Source organism: Dermacentor andersoni, chromosome 8 (genome assembly GCF_023375885.2).
Source record: "Dermacentor andersoni chromosome 8, qqDerAnde1_hic_scaffold, whole genome shotgun sequence".
NCBI lineage: Eukaryota > Metazoa > Arthropoda > Arachnida > Ixodida > Ixodidae > Dermacentor > Dermacentor andersoni.
Window position 1 is genome coordinate 27805397 of NC_092821.1, and position 25612 is coordinate 27831008.

Below are 25612 nucleotides of genomic sequence, written 5' to 3' on the forward strand. Positions count from 1 at the left end.
GAAACAGCTTACAGTGGAAACATTTGAATTCACCACCCCAAAAGAAAGAAAAAGCCATCATTTCTGCTGGAAAGGTGTTTTTGAGTTCTTTTCAATCGTCAGGGGCCATTACTGATTGAATTTGCTACACCTGGAGAGACTATCAGTCGTTCGGGTTGAAACGCCGGATCGGCTGCATGTCACAATGATGAACAAACGACGTTGAAAATTGACGAATGGTATCATCTTGCTCCACGACAATGCCCGTCCCCACGTCGCTAATGTGGTTAACACAAAACTGGCAAAGTTCAAGTCTGAAACGCTGCAACATCCGGCATACAGCCCAGACTTGTCGCCTTGGGACTTCTACATTTTGGGGCAGTCGAAAACACAGCTCAAGGGAACCTGAATTCGTGTCGGACGATGACGTAAAAGAGTCAGTTGCAGACTTTTTGAAGCAGCAACCCAAGGAGTCCTATAAGACGGGAATTACGCGACTCGTTAATCAGTGGCACAAACGTCTAAATGCTCGTGGAGGCTACTTTTAAATAAAGTACCCCGTTTGTCATATATTTGCATTGGCTCACTTTCATTTGCCTCGCCCTCGTATATGTTGCAGAACTTCTGCTTTTTATATATTCTCTCTGTTGAGACTACAATTTCGGTGCAATTACAATACACAACCGGTGATAGCGTCTCCTGCGCAATACATTGGAACAAAGGAAAGCGTCATTGAGATTTTTCCCTGGCCATTGCATATGTACAAAAATGTAATCAAAGTTCTTGAATGACAAAGTTTCATCAAAATATTTGTCCTTAACTAGTTCATTTCATGGCCTTCACGTTTTTATATCAGCAACATGCACTGCTTTGCTGGTTTCGAACTGATATATTTCATAAGTTTGTGTGATAATTTCTTTACTTATAAAATGGACAAAGACATGGAAGCATTGATATCAGTTATTTCGGGCTCAATTTTTGGGACATAAAAGTATATTTTTTTTACAAAAGGAATACATATTTTACTTGTCTTGACAGTGCATAGCGTTCAAGAATTTGTTTGCAGCATCTTTAGCAATGGTAATGCAGTTATTCATGTATTTGGTCCCTCGACAAATTCAATAAGGAGGAGGCCGAGCTGGCCTAGGCCAGCCTGTAGACAGATAATTATGGATGATGAGTTCCAGAGGCCCCTTTTGCAGCTTCTTTACGAAGAAGGCCTGCACACATTCATTTAAAAGCCAACTGCAACGAAATGTCACTTGGGCTAAATTGACTATAAATGCCGAGCGTACATTCTCAAAGTAATCTTGGCAAAGCTACAGGGCTGATAATTGCCTAACTTTGTTATTAGCAGATATCAAATAGCGCCTATACAGAATACATGTGCACGTGGCGGCAAAGCAGTAGCAATGCGGATATGGCGGATATTGAAGAACCCTACGCAACTCTTGATCTCTCAGTTGCGCCTAGGCAGCCAGGTGCATCACTCACTCATCATTTGCTAGTTGGTGGCATCTCTCTCGACGTGCATAATGTTAGCTGTTGCAAGAATGCCAATGCATTGCATGGCCGTCGGGTGCTCGAATACATACTAGAACATGAGCGATGGCTGTGTAGTACACAACGCTGAGTAGAGGAAGGCTGAACACATCTTTCCTGTCCCTGCTTTTAGAGCGCAAGCGTGCACCGTGGTGCAGCAGGCAAGTGTGACACGGATGAGCCAATGCGCACAAAGCATGTAAACTGCAGTTGAATAAGCTGCACAAGCTACATTTCAACAGCACATAAGAAGCCAACAAGCACTGACACCAAGGACAACATAGGGGAAATTACTTGTGCTTAATAAATGAAATAAAGAAACGATAATTTAATGGAAATGGAAGTGGATCAAAACAACTTGCTGCAGGTGGGGACCGAACCCACAACCTTCGAATTTCGCGCACGATGCTCTACCAATTGAGCTACCGCAGCGCCGTTTCACCATCCACTTTCTTGGGTATTTATGTTTCCTAGTAGAACCCTGCGAGTGTTAGCCAGCGCCACCACTCACAGACCTTGGCGGCGGACGTGGAACGGACTTTCTGCCGTAGGCGTCACGTTCTCGTGACGCTTGCGGCAGAAAGGACGTTCCACGTCCGCCACTCAATTGGTAGAGTATCGCACGCGAAATACGAAGGTTGTGCGTTCGGTCCCCACCTGCGGCAAGTTGTTTTTTTCATCCACTTTCATAATAAAAAACTAATAAAAAATCGGGCCCCTCCGTTAATACCCTTCCTTCTCGTTTATTTCAACAGCACAGTCACTTACCCATAAATATCTGCTTGGCAAATGCTTTCTTGGGTTGACTATAAGTACTATATGCCGCGATGGCACATGAAAAATAAAGGTAACATTCGAAGGTAACGTGTGTATTCAAGGGTAATATTATCGAGCGATCATTTCCGGTATTCCATGATCTTAAAAATATTTCATGCGTCTGTACATCAGGTGCATTGAAGTAGGCGAACGAAAGCCTTTGTGACACAGCGCCAGAAACGAGCAGGAACGGCATGCTGCATTTGTCACGAAGGAGAATGCAACGCGGCAATCATGGTGTAGATGCGGCGGCAAGTCATGCAGGAATGCAATGCCACCAGAGCGAAGTGGGCAAAGTTTTATCACAGCCGCAGTCTAATCTATCTGGCCATGAGTTTACGCACACTTAGTACTGAGCGCCCTCTAGCCCAGCTGTGCCAAGCCTCAGCTACTTACCATCCTTTACTACAGATGCTGGTAGTTGTCTGATCGGTCGACGAGCACGGCGCATCCAGCGTGCCAGGCAGCGGCCGGTGAAGTCAGATACACCTTGCCGGAGACGCTAAGATCACTAAAATTTTACCCTGTGCTTTAAACATGAGCTGCAGCAGTGTGGCAGTCAGTTGTTGCTGCAGCGCTAGCAGACAAGTGCGTGGCGAGCAAGCGCTTCTTTGTTTGTCAAAGGTGCAAACGCAACGCGTTCGCTTCACTGAACCCAAACTGTATAAAGGCCAGCATGCTGATGGTCAGCCAAGATAGTGCGCATGCACCCTGTTCCAGCTGATCCGGGGTGCGATAGGGCATGTTAATTCTTGCACCAGCCACACTACTGTAGAGCATCCATTCTTCGCCGATATAGTGTAACTGCGTCACGTGTGGATCGCGTCCGCATTAAGCTGGACTATACAGCACCTTTAGCCTGGCCACCCCATTGCGCTCTTCGAGCGTAGGCAGAACGCATCGAGGTCCTGCTTTTGAACGTACACAACCAGGTACAGAAAACCGGCTGTGCTGTAGTCGGATAATACTTCACATTAAAAGAACATCGCAGGTGCTCAACAGCGTTGTCATAGCGCATGAAGCAGCTAACAAAGTATACTAACTCTTTGGCTAGCAGACGTGCTGGATTTGTTTGCTGATGGACCAGAACGGAATACAAGTAACAAAAGCCATAACCTCCTCACAAGGAGGCCTTGGGAAGGCAAACAGCACAGGCGCTTGTTCTCCACATTCTTCACTGTACGTAATTTCTGCCGGGCGATAATGGCGGTGTTTTTTATTTTTTGCGGTTTCAGTATGAAAAACATCACTTTTTGGGAACTCTTTGTGATGCATTGACCTGTATATTGAGCGTAAGATTTTGCACAGAGGCTACTTCATATTTAAATTACCTGAAACGGGGAGTTTTATGCGGTCGAAAATTTCGTTGCAGCTGGCCTTTAAGTGTAATATGCTGTATTGCAGCCTGTGCAGTAAAAATAACCCTTTAGTAGGTGCCTAAAGTATTGCATAGCTCCTAGAAAAGACAACTTCATTTGTGGATGATAGACGATGCCCTTTCTTTGGATCTTGCAAGTGCAGAAGCTGTCTTAAAGTGAAGGTTTCTTTGCCTCTTCTCCCCAATTTCCGGGTTACTGTGTATATGCTTCTGGGTACGTGCCTGAACAGACAACTTGTGCCATTAAGTATGTGAAGCTTGGCAGCTACCTGTGTGTAGACGAACATTCTTGGATAATCTTCCAGAATGGGTATGTGTCACTGGGTAGGGCCCAAACGGAGAAACAGAAGAAGTGGTAAGAAGTGTAGAAGTTGTAAACGGGGAAACCCAATAGGTCAGCTACAGAGACGTGATAAACATGGCATCAAAAGCAGGCAGATGTGAAGAAAGAAGTGAAGTGAGCAGAATGGCACCAGAGCGTGTATTGAGTGAGGAGCATTGAGCAACATAGACGCAAAGAAGGCGGAGAGGCATATTAGGGAATGTGAAAGAAAGGTTTGCTTATCACTGGCTCACACATATGCATGGGATCCTATGACTTTTTATCTTTTAAAGCTGTGCAAATGTGGTGGTCTCCATATGTCACACACTGCAGAAAGTTTTTGAAGAACCCTTTATGATGGAATATGAGGCTCAGGACAGACATAAGGAAATGCAATAGAAAAACCATATTAAATACAACCTATAGCAGCACCCTAACATGCCAAAACTTACAACAAACTACCAGCCAAGAGTTTTCAAAGCAACTCGTACAATGAACAGGAGCAAGAGGGTCATAATGTATTTAAAAGGAGTTCATCGAAACCATAGTGTTGACCAGGTGCCACTGACTCTGACGTCATGTAGAATGGCTGGCATTGTGGCAAGGAATCTGCAATCACTAGTTCTAATATATATGCCCTGGCCCAAAACTGGAGACAACCTCAGGTCGACACAGCTAGACCAGTTGGACGTGCCTGCTTAGCCCATGGAACGTAGCTGCAAGAGCTGGGTGGCAGCCTCCACCAGAGTGTCTTCTACTGAACCATTGGCTGGCACGAACTCTAGGCCGACTGTTGCCCAAGCTGTCCCAGATTGTAGCTGGGCTTATCCCTTATGCTATGTGCCTTTCTACCCTTTCGGCTGTTATAGCATGATGTTGCATATCACTGCCCAGCAAGTGCACGCATTCCTTTTGTACGGATCACGTGATCCCTTGTCTGTATAAGTGCACTGTCAAATAAATGGTCATCCTTTTGCTTGTTGGAATGCTGCCTGTCCGCTTTATTGCACTGGCGACGAAGATGGGATGTGCCCGCTTCCACTAGTCCAGTACGGAAGCAGTATCATAGACGATCGGCGGTCGACAGCCACGGAAAGGAAAAGCGGCGGCAGCGATGGCCCGGAACGGATGAAATTGTCGGTAACGAGTTAACGCACGGTAACGGTAACGAGTTACCGGTAACGGTAACCACAGCAACGAGTTAACGCAGTCATCGGGAGAGCGAACCGATAAATATACAGTCACTTCACTGGAAGTGGCGCGACTAGGGGAGCTAGACGAGTACGACGAGAATGATCAGAATATTGAATCTTATTGAGAACGCTTTGAGACATTCGTCACAGCAAACGATATCAAAGAGTAAAAGAAGCTGGCCGTATCCTTGAGCATGATAGGACCACGAACATACGAGGTGCTCAAAAGTTTGGTAGTACCTGCCGTTCCTGGGAACAAATCCTTTGAAGAGGTGACAGGGCTATTGAAGAAGCATTATAACCCAAGCTGTTTGGTCATCGCCGAAGGTTGCGAATTTAACAGGCAAGCACAAGAAGGACAAGAAAGCATTGAGGACTTCATAGTGTCCTCAAAGAATTTAGCAATGAAGTGCGATTTCGGTCTCTTTTTGCAAAACGCACTGCGAGACAGATTAGTGGCAGGCATAAGATGCGAAGAAACGCAGCTCGCCTTGTTTGCTGAAGAAAAGTTAACCTTTGAAAAGCCGTGCAAGATAGCCTTGGACCGGGAGCAAGGCGCAACAAACAGCGTTACTGCATGCAGAAGGCAAGGAAGCGGTGCTGAATGCCATGGCGATAAAAGGACAAGGAACTGAAAAGAAATGGAAGCTTCGGAAGTTCAAGGACGTCAAGTGAGTCTACAAAAGATGTGGCAAGGCACATGCCGCTAGTGTTTGCTGGTATAAGAATGTCCAGTGTCACAGCTGTTCACAAATTGGCCATTTACAGAAGATGTGCCCCAGTAAGCACAGAGAACTAAAGACTGCGAACGTGGTGGACTGCTCTGATAGTGACTCTGAATTAGAGGTGTACCATGTTATTAATACAATCCGTTCTGCATACGAAGGACATGTAAACATAAAAGGGGAATACATCTGCATGCAGGTGTACACGGGAGCTGCTGTAACCCTAATTCCTGAGAGCGCATTCCTGAGAGGCTGAGAGGCTGAGCGCAATTCCTGAGAGGCTGAGCGCATTTCCTCGTGTCAAGTGCGAGTCATTGCGAGTCACCCTAAGAACATACACTGGAGGACCCGTTCCAGTGAAGGGGCAACGCAACGTTTTCGTTATGACCGGAAACCAGTCTTTGCGACTGCCAGTTATCATTGTCAAAGATCACGGCAAACAGCTCCCAGTGCTGATGGGGCGAAATTGGCTCGAGACACTAGGAGTTGACTGGGAAAGTGTGTTGTCTGTAAATGCAAGCGACGCTAGCAAAGTGGAAGCAGTGAAACAAAAGTTTCCAGGGGTGCTTTCTAAGCAACCCGGAGTAGTAAAGAACTATCAAGCAAGGATAGTTCTAAATCAGAACTGTGCGCCAGTCTTTGGCAAGGCCAGAAACGTTCCATATGTGCTACGAGATAACAGAAAAGGAGCTGGGAAAGCTGCAAAAACGTGGAGTTATACGCCGTGTGAAAGCGATTGGGCAACGCCAGGGATTGTGATTCAGAAGAAAGATGGCTCGTTGAGATTGTGCGGGGACTACAAAGTGACAATTAATCCCGTGCTAAAGACTTATCACTACCCATTGTCTCAACCGGGACACTTGTACTCTGCAATAGCGGGTGGCAAGATGTTTTGTGTGTAGGATCTTTCGGCCACGTATCAGCAGATTCCGCTTACTACCGAGTCTTGACCACTGCTAACCATCAATACACACATGGGACTTTGTGACAACGCTTACCGTTCGGTGTAGCCAGCACGCCAGCCATTCTTCAGTCATTCATGGATGAGGTCCTCAAGGGAATACCGCACGTGGGATGTTACATAGATGGCGTCATTGTGTCGGGAAAAAAACTTTGCTGACTGCCAAAAGACGTTGGACCTTGTCCTGCTGCGGCTTAATAATTACAACGTGACTCTGAAAGAAGAAAAGTGTCATTTTTTTCAGAACACTGTGACTTATCTAGGTCACACTGTGTGCGCTAATGGTATCTATCCCATGGAAGAAAAGATAAAGGCGGTCACGGAAGCGCCAGAGCCCACTTGGCAAATGGAGCTAACGGCTTATCTAGGCATGTTACATTTTTATGCGAAGTTTTTAAGCAACATTGCCGGCGTGTCAGAACCATTGTATCGTATGCTGCGCAAGGGCGAAAAGTGGTTATGGACATGGGAGTGTAGCGAAGCTTTTGCTGGTACGAAGCAGTTGCTTGTCAAGAGTACTGTGCTCACTTTTTACGACCTATAGCGAAACCAATTGCTCTGTCGTGTGATGGTTTGTCGTATGGGTTGGGTGCTGTTTTTTTTTTCATGAGGCTGCAGAGGGACAAGAGAGGCCAGTGGTGTTTGCGTCTAGAAGACTTACATCAGCCGAGAAGAACTATGCTCAGGGTCAGCGGGAAGCATTAGCACTGATGTTAGGGTTAAAAAAAAATTTACCGACGATTACGTTACTTCCTAATGCGAAATTTGAGCGCAGCAAATAAGCTGTTTCACCTTTTCGATAGATTGAGGCAAAGAAATCGAGCAACACATGTATGCGCTATCACAGAATTTTTTTTTTATTTTTCACACGTATTCCTTTAACAAAGACTCCACTAACAGTTCTTGACAGTCATGAAGGAAGCTTTGTGCTTCTGCTTCAGCCTCGCTTACTGCTGGTTGCTCTCGACGGCGGCGATGAGCCTCCGCTTCGGCGGCGCGAACGGCAGGGTCTTCTCGGCGGCGGCGCTTAGCCTCTGCTTCGGCGACGCGTACTCCTGGATCATCTCGACGGCGGCGACGGTAAGCTTCTGCTTCGGCGGCACGCACCTCTGGATTCTGACGGCGACGGCGCTGGGCCTCTGCTCTGGCAGCTCGTTTAGCAGCAGCAGCAGCAGCAGCAGACGGAGGACTTCCATCGGTCGTCTCGCTCATGGCTCAGAAAGAACTGGCAGATAATTTCGCAGTGGCGAACGGCAGCGGCAATTTCGGCTCGGGCGGTGCACATATACAGATCCGCCGCCACCGATCTGGCTCTCTGATTGCCACCGCACAGGGCGAACGGCAGCGGCAATTTCGGCTCGGGCGGTGCACATATACAGACCCGCCGCCACCGATCTGGCTCTCTGATTGCCACCGCACAGGGGTTGCATTGGAGGAGGAGCGAAGAAAGGAATTAAGTTCGAGCCGGCGCTTTGACAACCGGAGACTCGCAGGAAGAGGGGGGAGGGGGGCGGCGTGTACACCCAGCGGCAAACGATGGGGGCAGAAGCGCGCGCAACAAGCGGACAACACGATAAAGGGAGGAGGGAAGAGATAGCAGCGACTGACTGATGCCGCTGACGCCGATAGTGAGTCAACCCCAGCTGCGGAGTTGGTTTCAGGGATAACGCCGCCGATGCCGACACAAACAATATGATACCCTCGCTTCCGCAGCGCTAAGAACCAGGTCTAGCCGTGGGAAGGTGGTCACGTATTCGTCGACGTGCCGGGGCCTACGTGAAATAACCGGCGCGTCGGCAACTGAAGAGCACCCTATCCGCCACACAAGAACAGGGGGGGGGGACCCTTTCCTCCTCTTTCTGCATGGCGGCGACGGTGTTCTATGCAGTCACGTTATCTTGACTCTCTAGCGGCGTCAGCGGCATCCAGCGGTATCAGTCGGTCGCTGCTAGCGCTGGGAGGATGAAAGGGGGGCGGAGCTGGTTACGAGGCCGACGACAACGCCGACGACGACGCGAAACCCAGGAACGGACGCCAAAGAGCTGCGCTCTAAAATTCACCGCTACTTGTATGGAAGAAAGTTACTGCTCGGAATATTAGGCCAAGACAAACCTGTGCCTACACTTGCTGCAGCTCGAATGCAAAGAGGGGCAATTCCGTTGGCAGCGTACAGGTATAAACTAAGATATTGGAAAGGAAGAACCGTTGAAGTGGCTGATGCTCTGTCCAGGCTACCACGGCCTATTGTAGCGGCCGGCGAGCCTCCCGAGTGTCTCTTGCTTTTTGACAGCATGCCACTAAAGTCTGATGACGTGGCTAAAGCTACCAGATGTGATCTCTCCTTGTCTCGCGTGATGCACTTCATTCTAAATGGCTGGCCTTCGCGGAGCTTCGAAAAGCTGAGACCATTTTATTCACGTCGCAATGAGCTATCAGTAGAGCAAGAATGCATAACATGGGGATCAAGGGTGATCATACCTGATAAGCTTCGGCTAATGGTCTTGCATCAGTTGCATGAAGACCACCCTGGAGCTAGCCGCATGAAAGTGCTAACAAGAAGCTTTGTGTGGTGGCCAGGTCTCGACCTTTCGATTGAGAGCTATGTTTGACAGTGTCGGGTGTGTCAGGCCGTTCAGAACGTGGCTTCACCGGTTCCCTTGCAGCCATGGAATTATCCCACAAAACCCTGGCAACGCGTGCACGTCGACTATGCTGTAAAAGGCTGCCAGGCGTTGTTAGTCTTCGTCGGCGTGTTCAAGAAATGGATCGATGTCTTGCCTGTGTCATCCGCTACTGCTAACAAAACCAATGAAAAGTTACATTGTGTGTTTTCCCCTTACGGTATACCAGAGGTACTGGTGAGTGATGATGGACCGCAATTCATTACTGAAGGGTTCTCAAGGTTCTTAAGTGTGAACGGTGTAAGGCACGTTAAGGCGCCGCCGTATCATGCGGCTTCTAATGGAGCGGCCGAGCGTTTAGCGCAGACAACCAAACAACCCCTGTTGAAGCAGGTCTTACATGACGAACTTAGCTACAAGAAGCATTCCGTCCTGGAGTGTTTGGACAGCTATCTTATGAGTTATCGAAATACTCCACGCAGTACCACTGGCCAGGCCCCGGCAGAATTGTTTTTGAAAAGACAGACACAGGTGAAGCTCTCTTTGCTAAAACCAGATTTTACGCGCTCCATGCGGGCGCAGCAATAGCGCATGAAAGAACAGTGATGCTTCGCGTGGGGTTCCTCGACGTTTTGCTGTGGGAGACGCTGTGTGGGTAAAAACTGTTCGAGAGATGGTGTGATGCAGGTTGTTAGTCCCGTTACCCATCTGGTGAAAGTATTGCAGGTGGTGCGATTTACTAATGTGGACCACATCAGAGCCCGCTACGCAAGCTCGGGTTCCTCAAACTTCCCGCCAGTACAAACTTCTCCTACAGCCTCGGAAGACACAGCTCATCCGTCTGTTCCGATGTCTAGTGGGCCAGTCGCCATGCCACCTCTCGCGGTTCCAGGCGCAACAGAGTGTGCAAATCATCAGCTTCTGGTACCTGAATCGCCCACACCTGGAACAGCTGCCCCCCGGCTCGTCGAACCAGCCAGACCCTGCATTTACAGCCGAGCTGCAAATTCTTCATCGTAGTGCACGTGTGCGACATCCCCCGAACAGATGCCAACTCAGTGACTTTCGGAATTGATCTAAGGGGGAAGAAGTGTTATAGCGTGACGTCGCATGTCAGTGCGCGCATTCCTTTTGTATCGGATCATGTGATCCCTTGTCTATATAAGTGCACTGTCAAATAAACGGTCACCCTCTTGCTTGTTGGAATGCTGCCTGTCCACTTTATTGCATTGGCCATGTAGCTCCTCGAGCGTTTCTTGTTGTTTCTGCCATTTTAATCACAGTTATTTCCTTTCTTTGTCACCATTATTCTTTTCTATGTTGGTTCCCTTGATCCGTGACGGTAAATGAGCTTAAGTTCAGGCGCTGTTTGCACTCTAGACTGTATTAGAGAACCTCGTTCATGTGTTTTTGATAAAAACATAAGAGAATGTGCTAACTGGGAAAATGTATAATCTTAAGTCACTAAAAGGTTTGGCATAGTGAACTGTAGCTTGCATCTACGTAGAGTGAAGTGTTGTACAAATCATTGTAGCACGAGATGCTGACGTGGTCTGAGCACGAGCAGCTCGAGCGATGCGAAATGCATGCTGCTGTTTCCCTGTTGCATAGTGTTTTAAGACAGTGGTGGAAAATCAAAGCGAAATCGAGCTGGTGGGCGACACCAAAATACAATGGTGCCAGAGTGAAACATGATGCTCACTTTGTACCTCTGCAGCAGGGAACGGCAGCCCATTTGGATTATTGCTGATAAAATTGTGCACTTACAAAGTAAGGTTGCTGGCGATAACTGCGAATGCGGGGCGTGACGAACTGTAAGGAAATTTGCTGGTACCAGAATAGGAAACGGAGTGCGCACCTGCATTTTGATGTAACACAGACAGGCATGTAGTGCAAGAAAGCTGCTGAAGCGGGCAGCTATTATACTTGATTGTAGGTGCCACACACCTTATCTTGTTTACGTGGCATCTAGCGGCTCGAAAACGTATCCTACGATCATAGTTTGGTGATGTACTGTACATTGGTGCCGAAAGATCGTGTTTTCTAGGAACGTATAAACTGGTAAAAAAGAAGCATAACTGTATTGTATCATTTTTTTGTCTTTTTGGCGCCGGGAAATGATAAGCAGCAGATTCAGATCATCGATACTGTATTTTGACTCCGTGCCCATTGCTGTGGGTTATAATAACAACGTATTTTCTTTTCATTTCTGCCCAGACTCTGGAGATGCAACTACGATTGACAGTGAGCAGCACGTCGCCTTTGCGAAGGAGCAGCATTCCGTGGCCTTCTTCTGTGCACAGTGCAAGACCGTGATAACTCCGAATTCCATGTTGTGCTTCGTTGGAGTAGGGTGCACATGCGCAGAAGTCAGCGTGAGAAAAGCCTGTACAGGCACACAGACAACTGCATCCAATGCAGCCCTGCGTGTGGACAAGAAAGGTGATTGCAGTCTTCTAAGCCTGGAAGCCTTTAGAGATGTAGCTCTTTCCTAAAGCTGCATTTTGCTTGAATAACTACCCGCAATCACATACGTAACGATTTTATGTTTGCATGCACTGGCTCTTATATAGGTGTCACAGCTAACTTTAGCAGTGCTGTTAAAGAACACTGGTGAAATATGTGATTATGAAATAGACAGTACTTGATCATCAGTCCCATTTCGTTGCCAAGATAATTTTTGTGCTGATTACGCTGCTAATAAGAGAAGATCGATTTTAGTATTTTCTAATTCAATGTGTGCTTTTGGATGGCAAAACCCTTGCTGCACTTTAAAACAGCTCATTGTGCTCTGACCTGCATAATAATTTTTTATGTGTTTACTTTAAGCCTGGTAAATCCAAGAAGTGCTACATTATCTTGAGCTTTCAAAAGTGATTTCAAGGAGCTAATTTTGCTCATTACCTGAATTGGCAACCTCCTGGTCATTGCGATAAGCTGCAATTGTCACATGGAGCACTTCACTCACGATCGGTGGAAGCGAACACTGACAGCTTGCCACTTCAAGTGGTTGCCAATTTGGGCAATCAGTGGAGTTAGTGGCTCCTTCAAGCCACTTTTGGAACCATCGGCGTCACGGCTTGCGGTCGCATAACTATGCGGCACATTTTCTATCTTGTTCACTATAAGCACAGAAAAAAATAATCATGCAGAGCATAGCGAGATGAAAACTTCTGAATGGGCGTTTTAGGATGAAATAACAGTATACCCTTAGAAGCCACACCCTGGATAAAAAAAGAAGCTAATTTAATTAATCTTCTTTAATTGGCCAGATAATTAGCACGTATATATTATCTTGGTGGTGGATGAGGACCTGACTGAACATCGTAGATCCCATAATCATATATTGTACCATTCTTTTTTAACTGCTAACATTAGCTGGGACATCCTGTGCAAGATATCCTGTATAGGTCAACCTTTGTATACGGGCTGATTTCAAATAAGATTGTACAAAGCACGGCTGGTCGACCTTTTCAACAAGATTATATGTCATTGCTTATGACAGGGTTAGAGAAATCCGCACATATTTTCACCAAGAAAAGAAATGTTCAATTGTAAAAGAAAATTATGAATAAGAGCAGGTGCAGTGCACTGTTAGTGCACGCTGGCTGCTGTAGCCAGGTTTGATTGACTATGCCTTCAGTAATACCCCTACGACCCTGGCAGGACCGGCATAATTGAGTCCAGCAGGTCGAAATAAATGTGGGGCAGAAAAGAATCTGTGGTATCTTACTTTGAGCAACTGATACATCAAAGCCAGTGAAGCTGTACGATCCAGTTCTTACAGCCTTCATCGAATGTACCGGGGCAGGGATCTTCATTGATGATTGCGATGATTCTTCGATGGAATCGTCACCAATGTCCTGGCCATGTGGCTACTATGTAGATCCCATGCAGGCTTCATTGCTGGACCATGCCATCAGCTTTCACTGCTGCAGCACCCGTTCAAACTCCTAGCTGACCTACAACGTGGAGCCAATAAAACGAGGTGTGAAAAAAAAAATCAACTGCAGATTACTGGCTAAAAAGACATACAAGGAAGTTATCTGTTCGAGCGAGGTACACGCAAGGTATAACTTTTATTTTGCAGTCATTGATAATTGCATTTCAAAGTAAATTTCAGGCTCTGACTCAGGTTGCGTTGCTGGCTATTCTTTGATTAAAGTTTGTTATAGAGCATGCCACCTAGTTGCTGGCCTTCACCATAACATAAAAACAGCTACGGGATTCCGCTCAACAGCTTCGTTTTGAAATGCCAAAATACACCCCTGATTTGTTTGGCAGTGTTTGGCTGTTTTTAACATGCCGCACAAATTGAACGTGCACTCACTTTTTGTAGCTTGCCTCTGATTCTGGCAATCAGAAAAAGATGAAATCACCAAATTTTACTTTGACAGAATAGACATTTATTTACACTTAATGTCTGTAGTCATCACTCTCGCGCAGTATTTTATCCTTGTCTATGGATCGCAACCTGGAATCCTCTCTACGGTTCACTGCATGTTAGTTATTCTGCATTTATCAAAAGACTCCTTAACAATCGCAAACAGGTCCGTGTCCCCACGCCTAAATGACTCCTGTTGCCCATGAAATTCTGTGGAATGTGAAAAACATGAAAAAACATAAGATGCGAATTATTGCTAGCTTAGCACATAAAATATGCAACTTATCTTTTGAATTGCCTTTGATAATAAAAGACTGAAGGCAGCTCATCGCCATCATGCTGCCCGAGAACTTGTTCTGCCTCCATCTTGGGGTGGCAATGGCAATGACACTGGCTATGCTGGTTCTGACCAGAGGCTGTTGTAAATGTGGCAAATGTAGTTTCGGTTTCATATCTGATTTACCATGCAGGTAATTATCAGACCAATTTTCTTGGAGAAAAAAATAACACTACGGAAGAAATTGGTGAATACTGTAATAATTCATTGTGATCTCCTGAAGGCAGGTTGCAAATGGATGTTTTTGGCAGAGGCAGCTTATGCCAGGCGCATTCACTGTCCTGTACACAACGCAAAGAAAAACTCTGCTGCTCTTGGTGCCATTATTGGAGTTGGGTGTGGGCATGCTCACCAGTCAGATTCAAATTATATGGCAAAGGCCAATTTGTCAATGACAAAGACCATTCTACTCGTAGAAATGTATGAGTGCTGCTCTGCCTGTTGCTCATTCCTTACTTTCTCTTCTTTTCGCCGTGCACTTATGGTGATTTCTCAGTGTTAGTGTTTAGCCGTGGGGGTGCCGACAAAGAGTAGTGGTGACTAGAACAGTTCTGTGTCAAGTGCACACCGATTCATTTCACAGGTATGGCGTTGGTGAATGACAGAGGGTGTGAGTGGAACTCGGTGGGAACGGGAGTGAGTGCCTGCTGGTTTGAGTGGACATAAGTATCAACAAGAACTAGTGTCGGTTACAATTAGTATGAACAACTGTCACCGACCGAGAGTTTGTTTGGACCTTGGTATGAACATCAGTGACTGTCACCTGATGTGGGTGGAGCGGTAAGCGTGAAGAAAGCCGCAATGAACATGAGTGAGCACGAGTAGGAAAGTGGGTGCTGACAAGTGTAACTGTGGATGGATGTGAGTTAGTACATAGCCTGCAAAAATATTGGTGAGTGATTATGAGTGAGCATCCAGTTTTTCTGCTGAACTATAGTGATGGACAGGCCAGATGCTCTAACAGCCGTCGCTTCGCCATTTGCTAGAAAATTGTAGGCTGGTGTGCATGCATGTGTGTGTGTGTGTGCTTTCTCTTGATAATGGTACACGGTCATGAACAACAAATTGCACTGTCTGCAGACCGTCATACTGGCTACAACATCATTGACGACTGCAAAAGTGGGCAGGCCTCAAAAGTCGCAGGAGAGAGCACGTAATCTCTTGCACGAGACTGAGGGCTCCCTGCTGGGTGCTGCAGAATACTGTTCAACTCGCACGTTCAGGGTACCATTGTTTTTTCTGCAGGCCTGGTTAATGTGACGAGCTTGGGTGAGCGGAGCAGAGCCACAAGAGTGACGTCGCGCCTTGCTTCTCACAAGATTGGTCAGGCCACGGCTGCTCTGCAGTTCGACTTGCCTGTGGCTCACAAATCTGTTCAGTGCATCCCCAGAGTCAAGAGCAAGTCAACACAGTTCTCTGCTACTGGTACGAGGACGTCGAGAACTCTGCAGACAAGAAGAGCTGTGAATCGGCCAAGTTCTGGCTCAGGTAACTGGCACAGCAAGGGTGCCCATGGCCGTCAACTTAGCCGTTTGTGTTTCTTTTAATCCTTTCTGTATGGAGGATGAGCTGAGCTTTTCAAGTGTCTACTCGAAAAATGATGATTTCGAAGCCCAACTCTTCCAGCACTGTTTTATTTTTCATGCAGCTCTCAAGACAATTTCAGCCCGTCCGTTGCTCAGTGCGTGCTGCAAGTAACACCAGATGTCACTAGGAGTCCTTTGAAAAGTAAAGTTGTGAACAGACTTCTTTTGTTTTGTTGTGTCATCATACTTCTATTCCAAGATTGAATGAGTGAACCTGTGATTACTGAATACTTCAAGCCATGTTAAAAAGAAAAGAAAGCATGGCGATTCAGAGAGCTCAGCTTCGTTGAGTGAGAGTGATTCAGAACTGGGGCTTCAGACGACAGTGATGAGTCATGGATAGAATATGTCAGTTCTGTTGACCCACCTTTGTGCGGTGAAACCCACCTTTGTTACGGTTTTTTCTAATAAACTTTGCCTCTGTGACTTTTGTGAAATTTGTGTTCGCTGGGTCTTAATTTAAATCATCAACTGGTGGCTGGTTGATGTTCAGCTCTTCGATGAGTAAACTAGGATGATCCTGGAGATGGTGTATAGACAAAACCGGGCTGATGCCAGAGGCTGCAATCAAAGATCGCAACTTGGTGGGCCTATGCTTACACCAGTCCAGAGTAGGTGTCCTTGTAAGGATATTACAGCAATATCTTTGTTTCTGACTTTTGTGCTTTGATGAGTTATTTTGTATCTAATGCTCTGATTTTGTATAAATGCTCTGACGTGACTAATAATTAGGACTATATTTGCATGTGAATGGCACGATAATATGTAACACAAATAATGCAAATACTATAACGCAAGTGGGGACTTTCTGTCTCAGAAAAAGAAAACTATGTAATGATTATAATGCCAAGTGGTGCCGCAAAGGAACAGGAAGCAACACATTAGAGCGGGTGCCCGCAGGATGCTTTATTTGATTTTATTATAAGTGATTACTCACGAGATACTATCCATCAGGAATGTGCTGGGAATTGATTATATGATTTTTGCTGCTGAAACTTTAAAATCTCGAATTAACAAAATTTGAAATTTAACGAAGTTTTTGCTGCAAGTACAACTTCGTTATATTCAGGTTCGACTGTACTTACTGATGCAGTTTGCTAAATAGGCTGCAGTAAGTGAAAATCTCTGTTTCAAATTTCAATGAGAATTACATATTTCCGGAAGAAGCTGCTTATCGTCTGTTCACGCAGATGATAAGCGCGTGAGCAGACTATCTGCTCACGGGTGGCTGCAGCTGACCACGGTCGCTTGCATAGGAATCAAACTTTGGCTACATCGTTTATTGTTGGCGTAGCTGCCAGGTCTCACTAATTTCAATTAGTTCTGAACATTTAACTAGCCTCGAACTACGCGAAACTTAAGGTCAGACCACGCATATGCTTGCCAGCGTGCATTAATTCCTGGCCGCTTCTGGCTAGACGCCTTGACTGACATCGCTCGTATTGATCTATCGACAGTGCTTCTACATGCAATATTTAGATGTGGCTACTATCCGTACGCACACGACAAACTGCCTTAAAATATGTGCGTACGGATAGTAGCCACATCTAAATATTGCATGTAGAAGCACTGTCGATAGATCAATACGAGCGATGTCAGTCAAGGCGTCTAGCCAGAAGCGGCCAGGAATTAATGCACGCTGGCAAGCATATGCGTGGTCTGACCTTAAGTTTCGCGTAGTTCGAGGCTAGTTAAATGTTCAGAACTAATTGAAATTAGTGAGACCTGGCAGCTACGCCAACAATAAGCAATGTAGCCAAAGTTTAATTCCTATGCAAGCGACCGTGGTCAGCTGCAGCCACCCGTGAGCAGATAGTCTGCTCACGCGCTTATCATCTGCGTGAACAGGCGATAAGCAGCTTCTACCGGAAATATGTAATTCTCATTGAAATTTGAAACAGAGATTTTCACTTACTGCAGCCTATTTAGCAAACTGCATCAGTAAGTACAGTCGAACCTGAATATAACGAAGTTGTACTTGCAGCAAAAACTTCGTATCATGGCCACGCACGCTTATATCGCCTTCCGTTTCTCTACCACGGGTGCGCTTTAAAACCACGGCGCTGCAGTTTTTGCTTTCCTTTCCTTCCTTCTTCTCCGCCCTTAAACTGGCTCTCTTTCTTAACTACTACACGCAGAGACAAAGCAACAGCGCGCGCATGCGATCCCATAGATGAGATGAATATATATATATATATATATATATATATATATATATATATATATATATATATATATATATATATATATATATATCAGGGGGGAGGGCTTATGGGGCTTCAGCCCCCCCCGAAATTTTTTCGTGCTGTCCATTCACCGCCGACCGACCAAAGCAAGCCCCGGCGCCGGAAATCATTCTGGATTTTGTCTAGGACGTCTTTTTCACGCTCAAAAAGCCATTTCACCGCGAAAATTGCCAGCTCGGGCTGGATTTCGCGGCAACGCCCATGCACCGGGAGTCACATAACGCTAGCAGCCCCATCCGAGTACAAAATTTCAAGGACCTTTTGATGGCGAACGGGCTGGCGCGGCATCTCGTGGAGGCCGCGGAATCTACACTCTATCATGGAATCTACGGAGCACGTGGATGTCAATTCCGAAACTTTATGGGTATAAAGTTCTCATAAACTTTTGATGTGAAAGGTGCATTGATATTTCAAAACATGTGCTTTAGATTTTCAATTGCGGAACTTTGTAAGTTTAATGTTCCCATAAATATTTGACGCCAAAGGCGCATTAACTTTTCCAATGTAACACATCGGGCCATACAACTAGACAAGCCAAATCAACACACTATCCGACAAGTTGTACAAAGCCCGCAGCGAGGCCCGATGGGACGAAGCGTTGTGGTGGTTCATTCCTGCCGTCATGTCACATAAAAAAATATCAACATATTTTTCACCTGCGCCAAAGCATCCAGTGAAGACACTAAAGCCAGCCAAGGTAACTACGTTCTTATTTATTTTTTCTACTTTGACTTTTAATCGCGAGGACACATTGATCCCCTTCAATTTTTTTGTTCTCGCTCCCCTGCCCGCGGGCTGCGAGAGCCAGCCAGAGCGCATGCATTTTTCTCGTGTTGCCCCGACCACCGCGTGGCGCACTTCGGTGCACATTCGGTTTTCTCTGGCCGAGTGCATTTTCGTCTGGCAGTTTTAGACGCTTTCTGGCTAGCAGACGAGTAAAAGAAACAATGGTCGCTCGCCGCCATCACTGTGGGGACGACGGATTGCACCGCGTTCGCTTGAGCGCAACCTCTCCAGAATGTCTTGCCTCGCCGGTGTAGGATACCGAGCAGTATGCGCATGGTTCTTGGTGGACCAAGCGTCTTGTGTTTTCTTCGATATTCCTTTAATAGCCACATTAGTTGCCCAAAGTAGGCATTGGATTGTGACCAACATACTTTCCTTTGCGTTTTTTTTTTCATTATGGTGCCCCCGCCCCACAAGAGGAAAAAAAAAACGTTGAGGCGCAGCGAATTGTCGCGTGGTGAAAGTTCTATTTTGTTACTTATTTTGCGGAAAGTAATGGGCCATGGGACGCTTCAGCTGCGGATACTCTTATTATATTATTGCAATAGCAATTATATGGAGACTCTAGGCGCATTCCTGCCGTCGCCGTTGCCCTCATGTTCCGCATAAATTCTAAGGGCGATAACATCGTGACCGTGCACCGCATGCTGTATGTGCGAGTGAAAGCATGTGGGGGGTGAGGGGGAATGGGTGAGCCGACGATGGTGGCTCAGTCTTGCGTGCGCAAGGGAGAAAAGTGAGGAGCAAGCGCGCCGCCTTCGGTCGCGCAGAATACATCGGGGGGAGTGGATGGAATGGGGGCGGGATCTAGGATTCTGTGAATCTGTGATTGCGTAACATGTTTATTTGCCTTGTTTGACCCATTATATAGCGTGACTCTTTCTTAGATACGTAGATTTATTGGAGACTTAAACGTATGTTTTGTGTATACGTGCAGTGAACTATGTTTCCGGTGGCACTTTTTTGCCCGTTATCAAGCTGTGTCTTCGCATTTGTATATTCCATTGTATCTTCGCATTTCTAATGTACGAGGGCAATCAAATGAAAGTGAGCCTACCCACCCCGCGCAATTATGGTTCTATTCATTATCTGCAAGGCCTGCCCGTAGCGCACAGGCATCTGTGATTTACAAAAGTGACACGCAGGTTTGAGGATAAATGTTCTTTAACGCTCTCATACACTGGGATGAACATGGTTGCGTGACGTAATGGACGCTCCAGAAGTGGAGCAGCGTAGTGCCGTGAGGTTTTTGACAGCTGAAGGTGTTTCCCCAAAAGAAATTAAGTCACCGTATGGCTGCCGTGTACGTCGAACATTGCATTTCATTGGCCACTGTGAAGCGTTAGAATAAACCGTTCAAAGAAGGACGTGAAAGTTGCAAAGACGATCCCAGACCGGGCCAAAGCCATCGTGCAATCACACCTAACAAAATTGCAAAGGTTGATGAGCTGATGACACAAGAACGGAGGATAAGCATCGATGAACTGCCAGAGCGTGTGAACATCGCTCACGGTTCGGTTCACCGTCACCGTTCACGCCGTAATTCATGAACATTTCGGCTATCGGCTCTTGTATGCGCAATGGATGCCCAAGATTTTGGACCACCGCCAGAATACGGAGATGTTCGGCGCTGCTTTCACTCATCTGATCCGGTATGACAATAAGGGTGACGATTTCTTGTCTGCAAGTGTGGTCGGAGACGAACCATCATGCCACTACTACGAGCCTGAATCACGACAGCAAATCTTATAACGGAAACATTTGAATTCACCACCCCAAAAGTAAGCAAAGGCCGTCATTTCCGCCGGACAGGTATTGTCGACTTTTATTTTTCGATTGTCAGGGGCCATTACTCATAGAATTTGCTAAATCTTGAGAGACTATCAATTGTTTCCGATATTGCTAAACGCCGGATCGGCTACGTGTCGCAATCAAGAACAAACTACGTGACAAATTGACGAATGGGGTCATCTTGTTTCACGACAATGCCCGTCCCTACGTCGCTGATGTGGTTAATACAAAACTGGCCAAGTTCAAGCGGGGAACGCTGCAACGTCCGCCAGACAGCTCAGACCTGTTGCCTTGCGACTTCCCCATTTTTGGGCAACCGAAAAAACAGCTCAAGGCAACCAGATTTGTCTCGGACGATGACGTGAATGTCAGTTGCAGACGTTTTGAAGCAGCAACCGAAGCAACTCTATGAGACGAGAATTACGCGACTCGTTTGTCAATGGGACAAATGTCTGAATGCAAATGAAGGCTACTTTTAAACAAAGTACCCCATTTTTCATATATTTGCACTGGCTCACTTTCATTTGACTCACCCTCGTATATTCTGCAAAACTCCTGCTTTTTATACGTGCTCTCTGTTGCGACTATAATTTCGGTGCAATTACTCACGATACACGACCGGTGACAGCTGCTCCTGCGTAATACATTGGATCAAATAACAGCGTCATTGAGATTTTTCACTGGCCGTTGCATATGTACAAGAATGTAAACAAGGATCTTGAATGACAAAGTTTCATTAACATATTTGTCCTCAACTTGTTCATTTCATGGCCTTTACATTTTTCATATCAGCGGCATGGAATGCTTTGGTGGTTTCGAACTGATGTAGTTCTAAAGTTCGTGTGATATTTTCTTTACTTATTAAATAGACGAAAAACATGGAAGCATTGACACCAGTTATGTTGGGCACAATTTTTGGCACATATGAGTGTAATATTTTATGAAAAGAATACATATTTTACTTGTAAAATCAGTGCGTAGCGTTCAAGAATTCGTTTGCAGCATCTTTGGCAATGATAATGCAGTTATTCATCATGTGTTCGATCCATAGGCAAATTGTTTAAGAGGAAGCTTTAGCTCGGGCCGAACTCCGACGTGGCCTATTGAGATACATGTAAAACGTAAAAACGCTTTTCTGAGATAACTCCTGAATTGCTTTTAATGAAATTTGTCGCATTTCAGAGAGTAAGTTAAATTCTAGTGTCTGTTGGAAGCGGAATTTCGATTTAGGGCCTGAACTTTGTTTATTTAAAATATTTTGAAAAATTGCGGGACTTCGGAAAAAATAGAAACACGAAGTTTACAAATTAATAGTTCTGCATCAGGAACAGATATCCCGCTTCTGTAAACAGCAGCCATTGCACCATTCAAAGCGGACAAATTCGATATGTCTATTTGTATCTTACGGGAATTGGTTATGTTATGTACAAGGGTTCTGCAAAAGCCGTATTTCCACAAGACTTCATTTTTTAGACTCATGTGTAACATATCAACTTTTTCCGCTGTAGATGTCCTGTTATGTGCAAATCCCAGAATTGTGATATCAATTTTCATTGCTGATATACAGAGTTGTAAACTGCATTGTCTCGTTTCCTGAAAATTTTCGATTTTGCCACTTTTCAATAAAATATTGACTACCTAAATCGAAAATTCGAAACAAACAGTCACTAGAATTTAAGTTTTTCTTTTAAATGCAACAAACCTCATCAAATTTGGTGCAGTGGTTGCCGAGAAAACCCAATTCTCCTTCTACATGTATTTAGATAAGAGCATCCGACCTAATGAAAAAACCTCTTAGGAGGAGGCCGAGCTGCAACGTTAGCCCCCCCCCCCCCCCCGAACAAAATTTCTGGCTACGCCACTGATATATATATATATATATATATATATATATATATATATATATATATATATATATATATAGAAAACTATCAGTCATAGCTCTCGTAGTATAGCCCTCTGGGCCGTTTCCTTTTTTTCTTTCGAAAGTAGTCCTATTAGGGTTATTATAATTACACGAAGGTATTTCGCCCTCGTCAGCAGCAGTCCTTGAGATAGTTATTCTGGCGGCTAGCTTCCCACGCTATGCGTGCCGCCATCGCACCTGGTTAAGCTTCTCCTAGACGCTAGAGTTATACTATGTCCGCGCAACCTTGAGCGATCGGAAAGCGCGTTTTCCCCTCTTGGCCGGCGGGGACGGGAGGCTTTGTTCCGGCCGCAAAGCCCTCCACGTCTCAGTAAGGTGCCTGGTGGTGGTCTCGTACGGACGATGCCCTCTCGATGAGCGCAAATTTCCCCTCATCTTTTAAGAGGTTCAATACTTACAAGCATTTGTCTCGCAAACCATATTTATTTCAAGGAAATTTTCCACGTCTCAATAATTTCTCTCGTCGTATTCGAGTGCTGATTGCCGTGTTATAGTTTGTTAACGAAGCTTCCCCTCAATACTAGATATTTTAAGGCAGTTTGTCGGGTGCGTACCATGGCCACGTACGCTTATATCGCCTTCCGTTCCTCTACCACGGGTGCGCTTTAAAACCACGGCGCTGCAATTTTGCTTCAGAGACTTTCCTTTCCTTCCTTCTTCGCCTCCCTTAAACTGGCTCTCTCAAGGCTCTCTCAACTACTACACGCAGAGACAAAGCAACAGCGCGCGCATTAGATCCCATAGATGAGATGAATATTTACAATTATTATTAGGGTTATAATTATATTCGAGTGCAGATCGCCGTGCTATCGTTTGTTAACGAAGCTTTCCCTCAAGTCTAAATATTTTAAGGCAGTTTTCCTAGTCTCCAAAGCCGCTCGAGTTCGCTCTTCTCCTCGGGCAGCCATTTTTCCAAAAAGTATGCCTTCCAACCACTCGGAAAACTGCCTAATGGAAAACTGCCAAAAACCGACTATCGCGGACAACATGAGTCCCTTTCCACGTAAGTGTGAGGCTCGGAGCAGGAGCTGTGGCGCTTGAAAATGGCCTGGGGCCTGACGAACCAACCGACTGAGCTATCTTTCCGGGCAACATCGTAAGGTCACGAGTTCAAATCACCTGTTATGTTCCTTCCCCCCCCCCTTTTCTTTCTTTCTTTTTAATGTCTTTTCCTTTATTTTATCACTGTACGGGAACCCTCCTAAAATAAAAAAAGAAAGATATATATCTTCAATTATGTATGGCCTCACATGTGCAGGTCATAAATACCAGGTTCTCTAGCCGAGTGCCATCCGTGCGGTATAACCGAGCTCAGATTGGTCCACCTTGACTGATCAAATAGGGCACCTCTGTATAATAAATGAGGCGTGCAACTCCTGCGGGACCTGCCGTGGTTACTCAGTGGCTATGGTGTTAGAATGCTGAGCACGAGGTCGCGGGATCGGATCCCGGCCACGGCGGCCGCATTTCGATGGGGGCGAAATGCGAAAACACCCGTGTACTTAGATTTAGGTGCACGTTAAAGAACCCCAGGTGGTCGAAATTTCCGAGTCCTCCACTACGGCGTGCCTCATAATCAGAAAGTGGTTTTGTCACGTAAAATCCCACAATTTAATATTTAAATTTAACTCCTGCGGGGACGGTAGAGTATCCGCCTCCCGTGCAAGAGGACCGTGATTCAAATCCCGGGCCGCACAATTCTCCACCGGAAAATACCAGAAAAAGAAAAAGAACAACCGTGTGTTGAGAAAATTGCACAAACAGGCCTGGAGTGCGGCCTGATCCCGGTGACCAGAACCGGTAACGCACTCTCTCACCAGAGCAGGATTGGCCACCCTGGTGCAGTACTTGGCCACAACCTCCTATATAAACACAACAATCAAACCCCGGCAGCTGCGAAGCAACTGACCACGGCGGCGGTCAGACCTGCGACGCTGCAGAGGGTGCTAAGAATCCCTGGCTCCGGACAGGCCGCCATTGGAATATGAACCTGGCAACGTTTAACGCTAGAACGTTATCTAGTGAGGCGAGTCTAGCAGTGCTATTGGAGGAATTAGAGGGCAGTAAATGGGATATAATAGGGCTCAGTGAAGTTAGGAGGCCAAAAGAAGCATATACAGTGCTAAAAAGCGGGCACGTCCTGTGCTACCGGGGCTTAGCAGAGAGACGAGAACTAGGAGTCGGATTCCTGATTAATAAGAACATAGCTGGTAACATACAGGAATTCTATAGCATTAACGAGAGGGTGGCATGTCTTGTTGTGAAACTTAATAAGAGGTACAAAATGAAGGTTGTACAGGTCTACGCCCCTACATCTAGTCATGATGACCAGGAAGTCGAAAGCTTCTATGAAGGCGTGGAATCGGCGATGGGTAAAGTCAAAACAAAATACAGTATACTGATGGGCGATTTCAATGCCAGGGTAGGCAAGAAGCAGGCCGGAGACAAGTCAGTGGGGGAATATGGCATAGGCTCTAGGAATAGCAGAGGAGAGTTATTAGTAGAGTTTGCAGAACAGAATAATATGCGGATAATGAATACCTTTTTCCGCAAGCGGGTTAGCCGAAAGTGGACGTGGAGGAGCCCGAATGGTGAGACTAGAAATGAAATCGACTTTATAGTCTGCGCGAACCCTGGCATCATACAAGATGTAGACGTGCTCGGCAAGGTGCGCTGCAGTGACCATAGGATGGTAAGAACTCGAATTAGCCTTGACTTGAGGAGGGAACGGAAGAAACTGGTACATAAGAAACCAATCAATGAGTTAGCGGTAAGAGGGAAACTAGAGGAATTCCGGATCAAGCTACAGAACAGGTATTCGGCTTTAACCCAGGAAGAGGACCATAGTGTTGAAGCAATGAAAGACAATCTTATGGGCATCATTAAGGAGTGCGCAATAGAAGTCGGGTATAACGCCGTTAAACAGGAAACCAGTAAGCTATCGCAGGAGACGAAAGATCTGATCAAGAAACGCCAATATATGAAAGCCTCTAACCCTACAGCTAGAATAGAACTGGC

General features: G+C 45.9%; 1 protein-coding gene across 7 annotated transcripts in view; it reads left to right on the forward strand.

Moving 5' to 3' along the window:
- The window catches only part of LOC126526292 (uncharacterized), a 34328-nt gene extending 18322 nt beyond the window's left edge, over window positions 1-16006 (forward strand). For 6 of the 7 annotated variants that reach the window (XR_011895955.1, XR_008611415.1, XM_055068115.1 and 3 more), the window contains 2 exons: window positions 11755-11979; window positions 15504-16006. Coding sequence is in view for 5 of the 7 variants with exons in the window: in XM_055068115.1 (XP_054924090.1) it covers window positions 11755-11979; window positions 15504-15805 (527 nt within the window). In the remaining 2 variants the exon portion in view is untranslated. The remainder of the gene's footprint in view (window positions 1-11754; window positions 11980-15503) is intronic. The other variant, XM_050174201.2, reaches the window with a different exon arrangement.
- Window positions 16007-25612: the final 9606 nt, after the last annotated feature.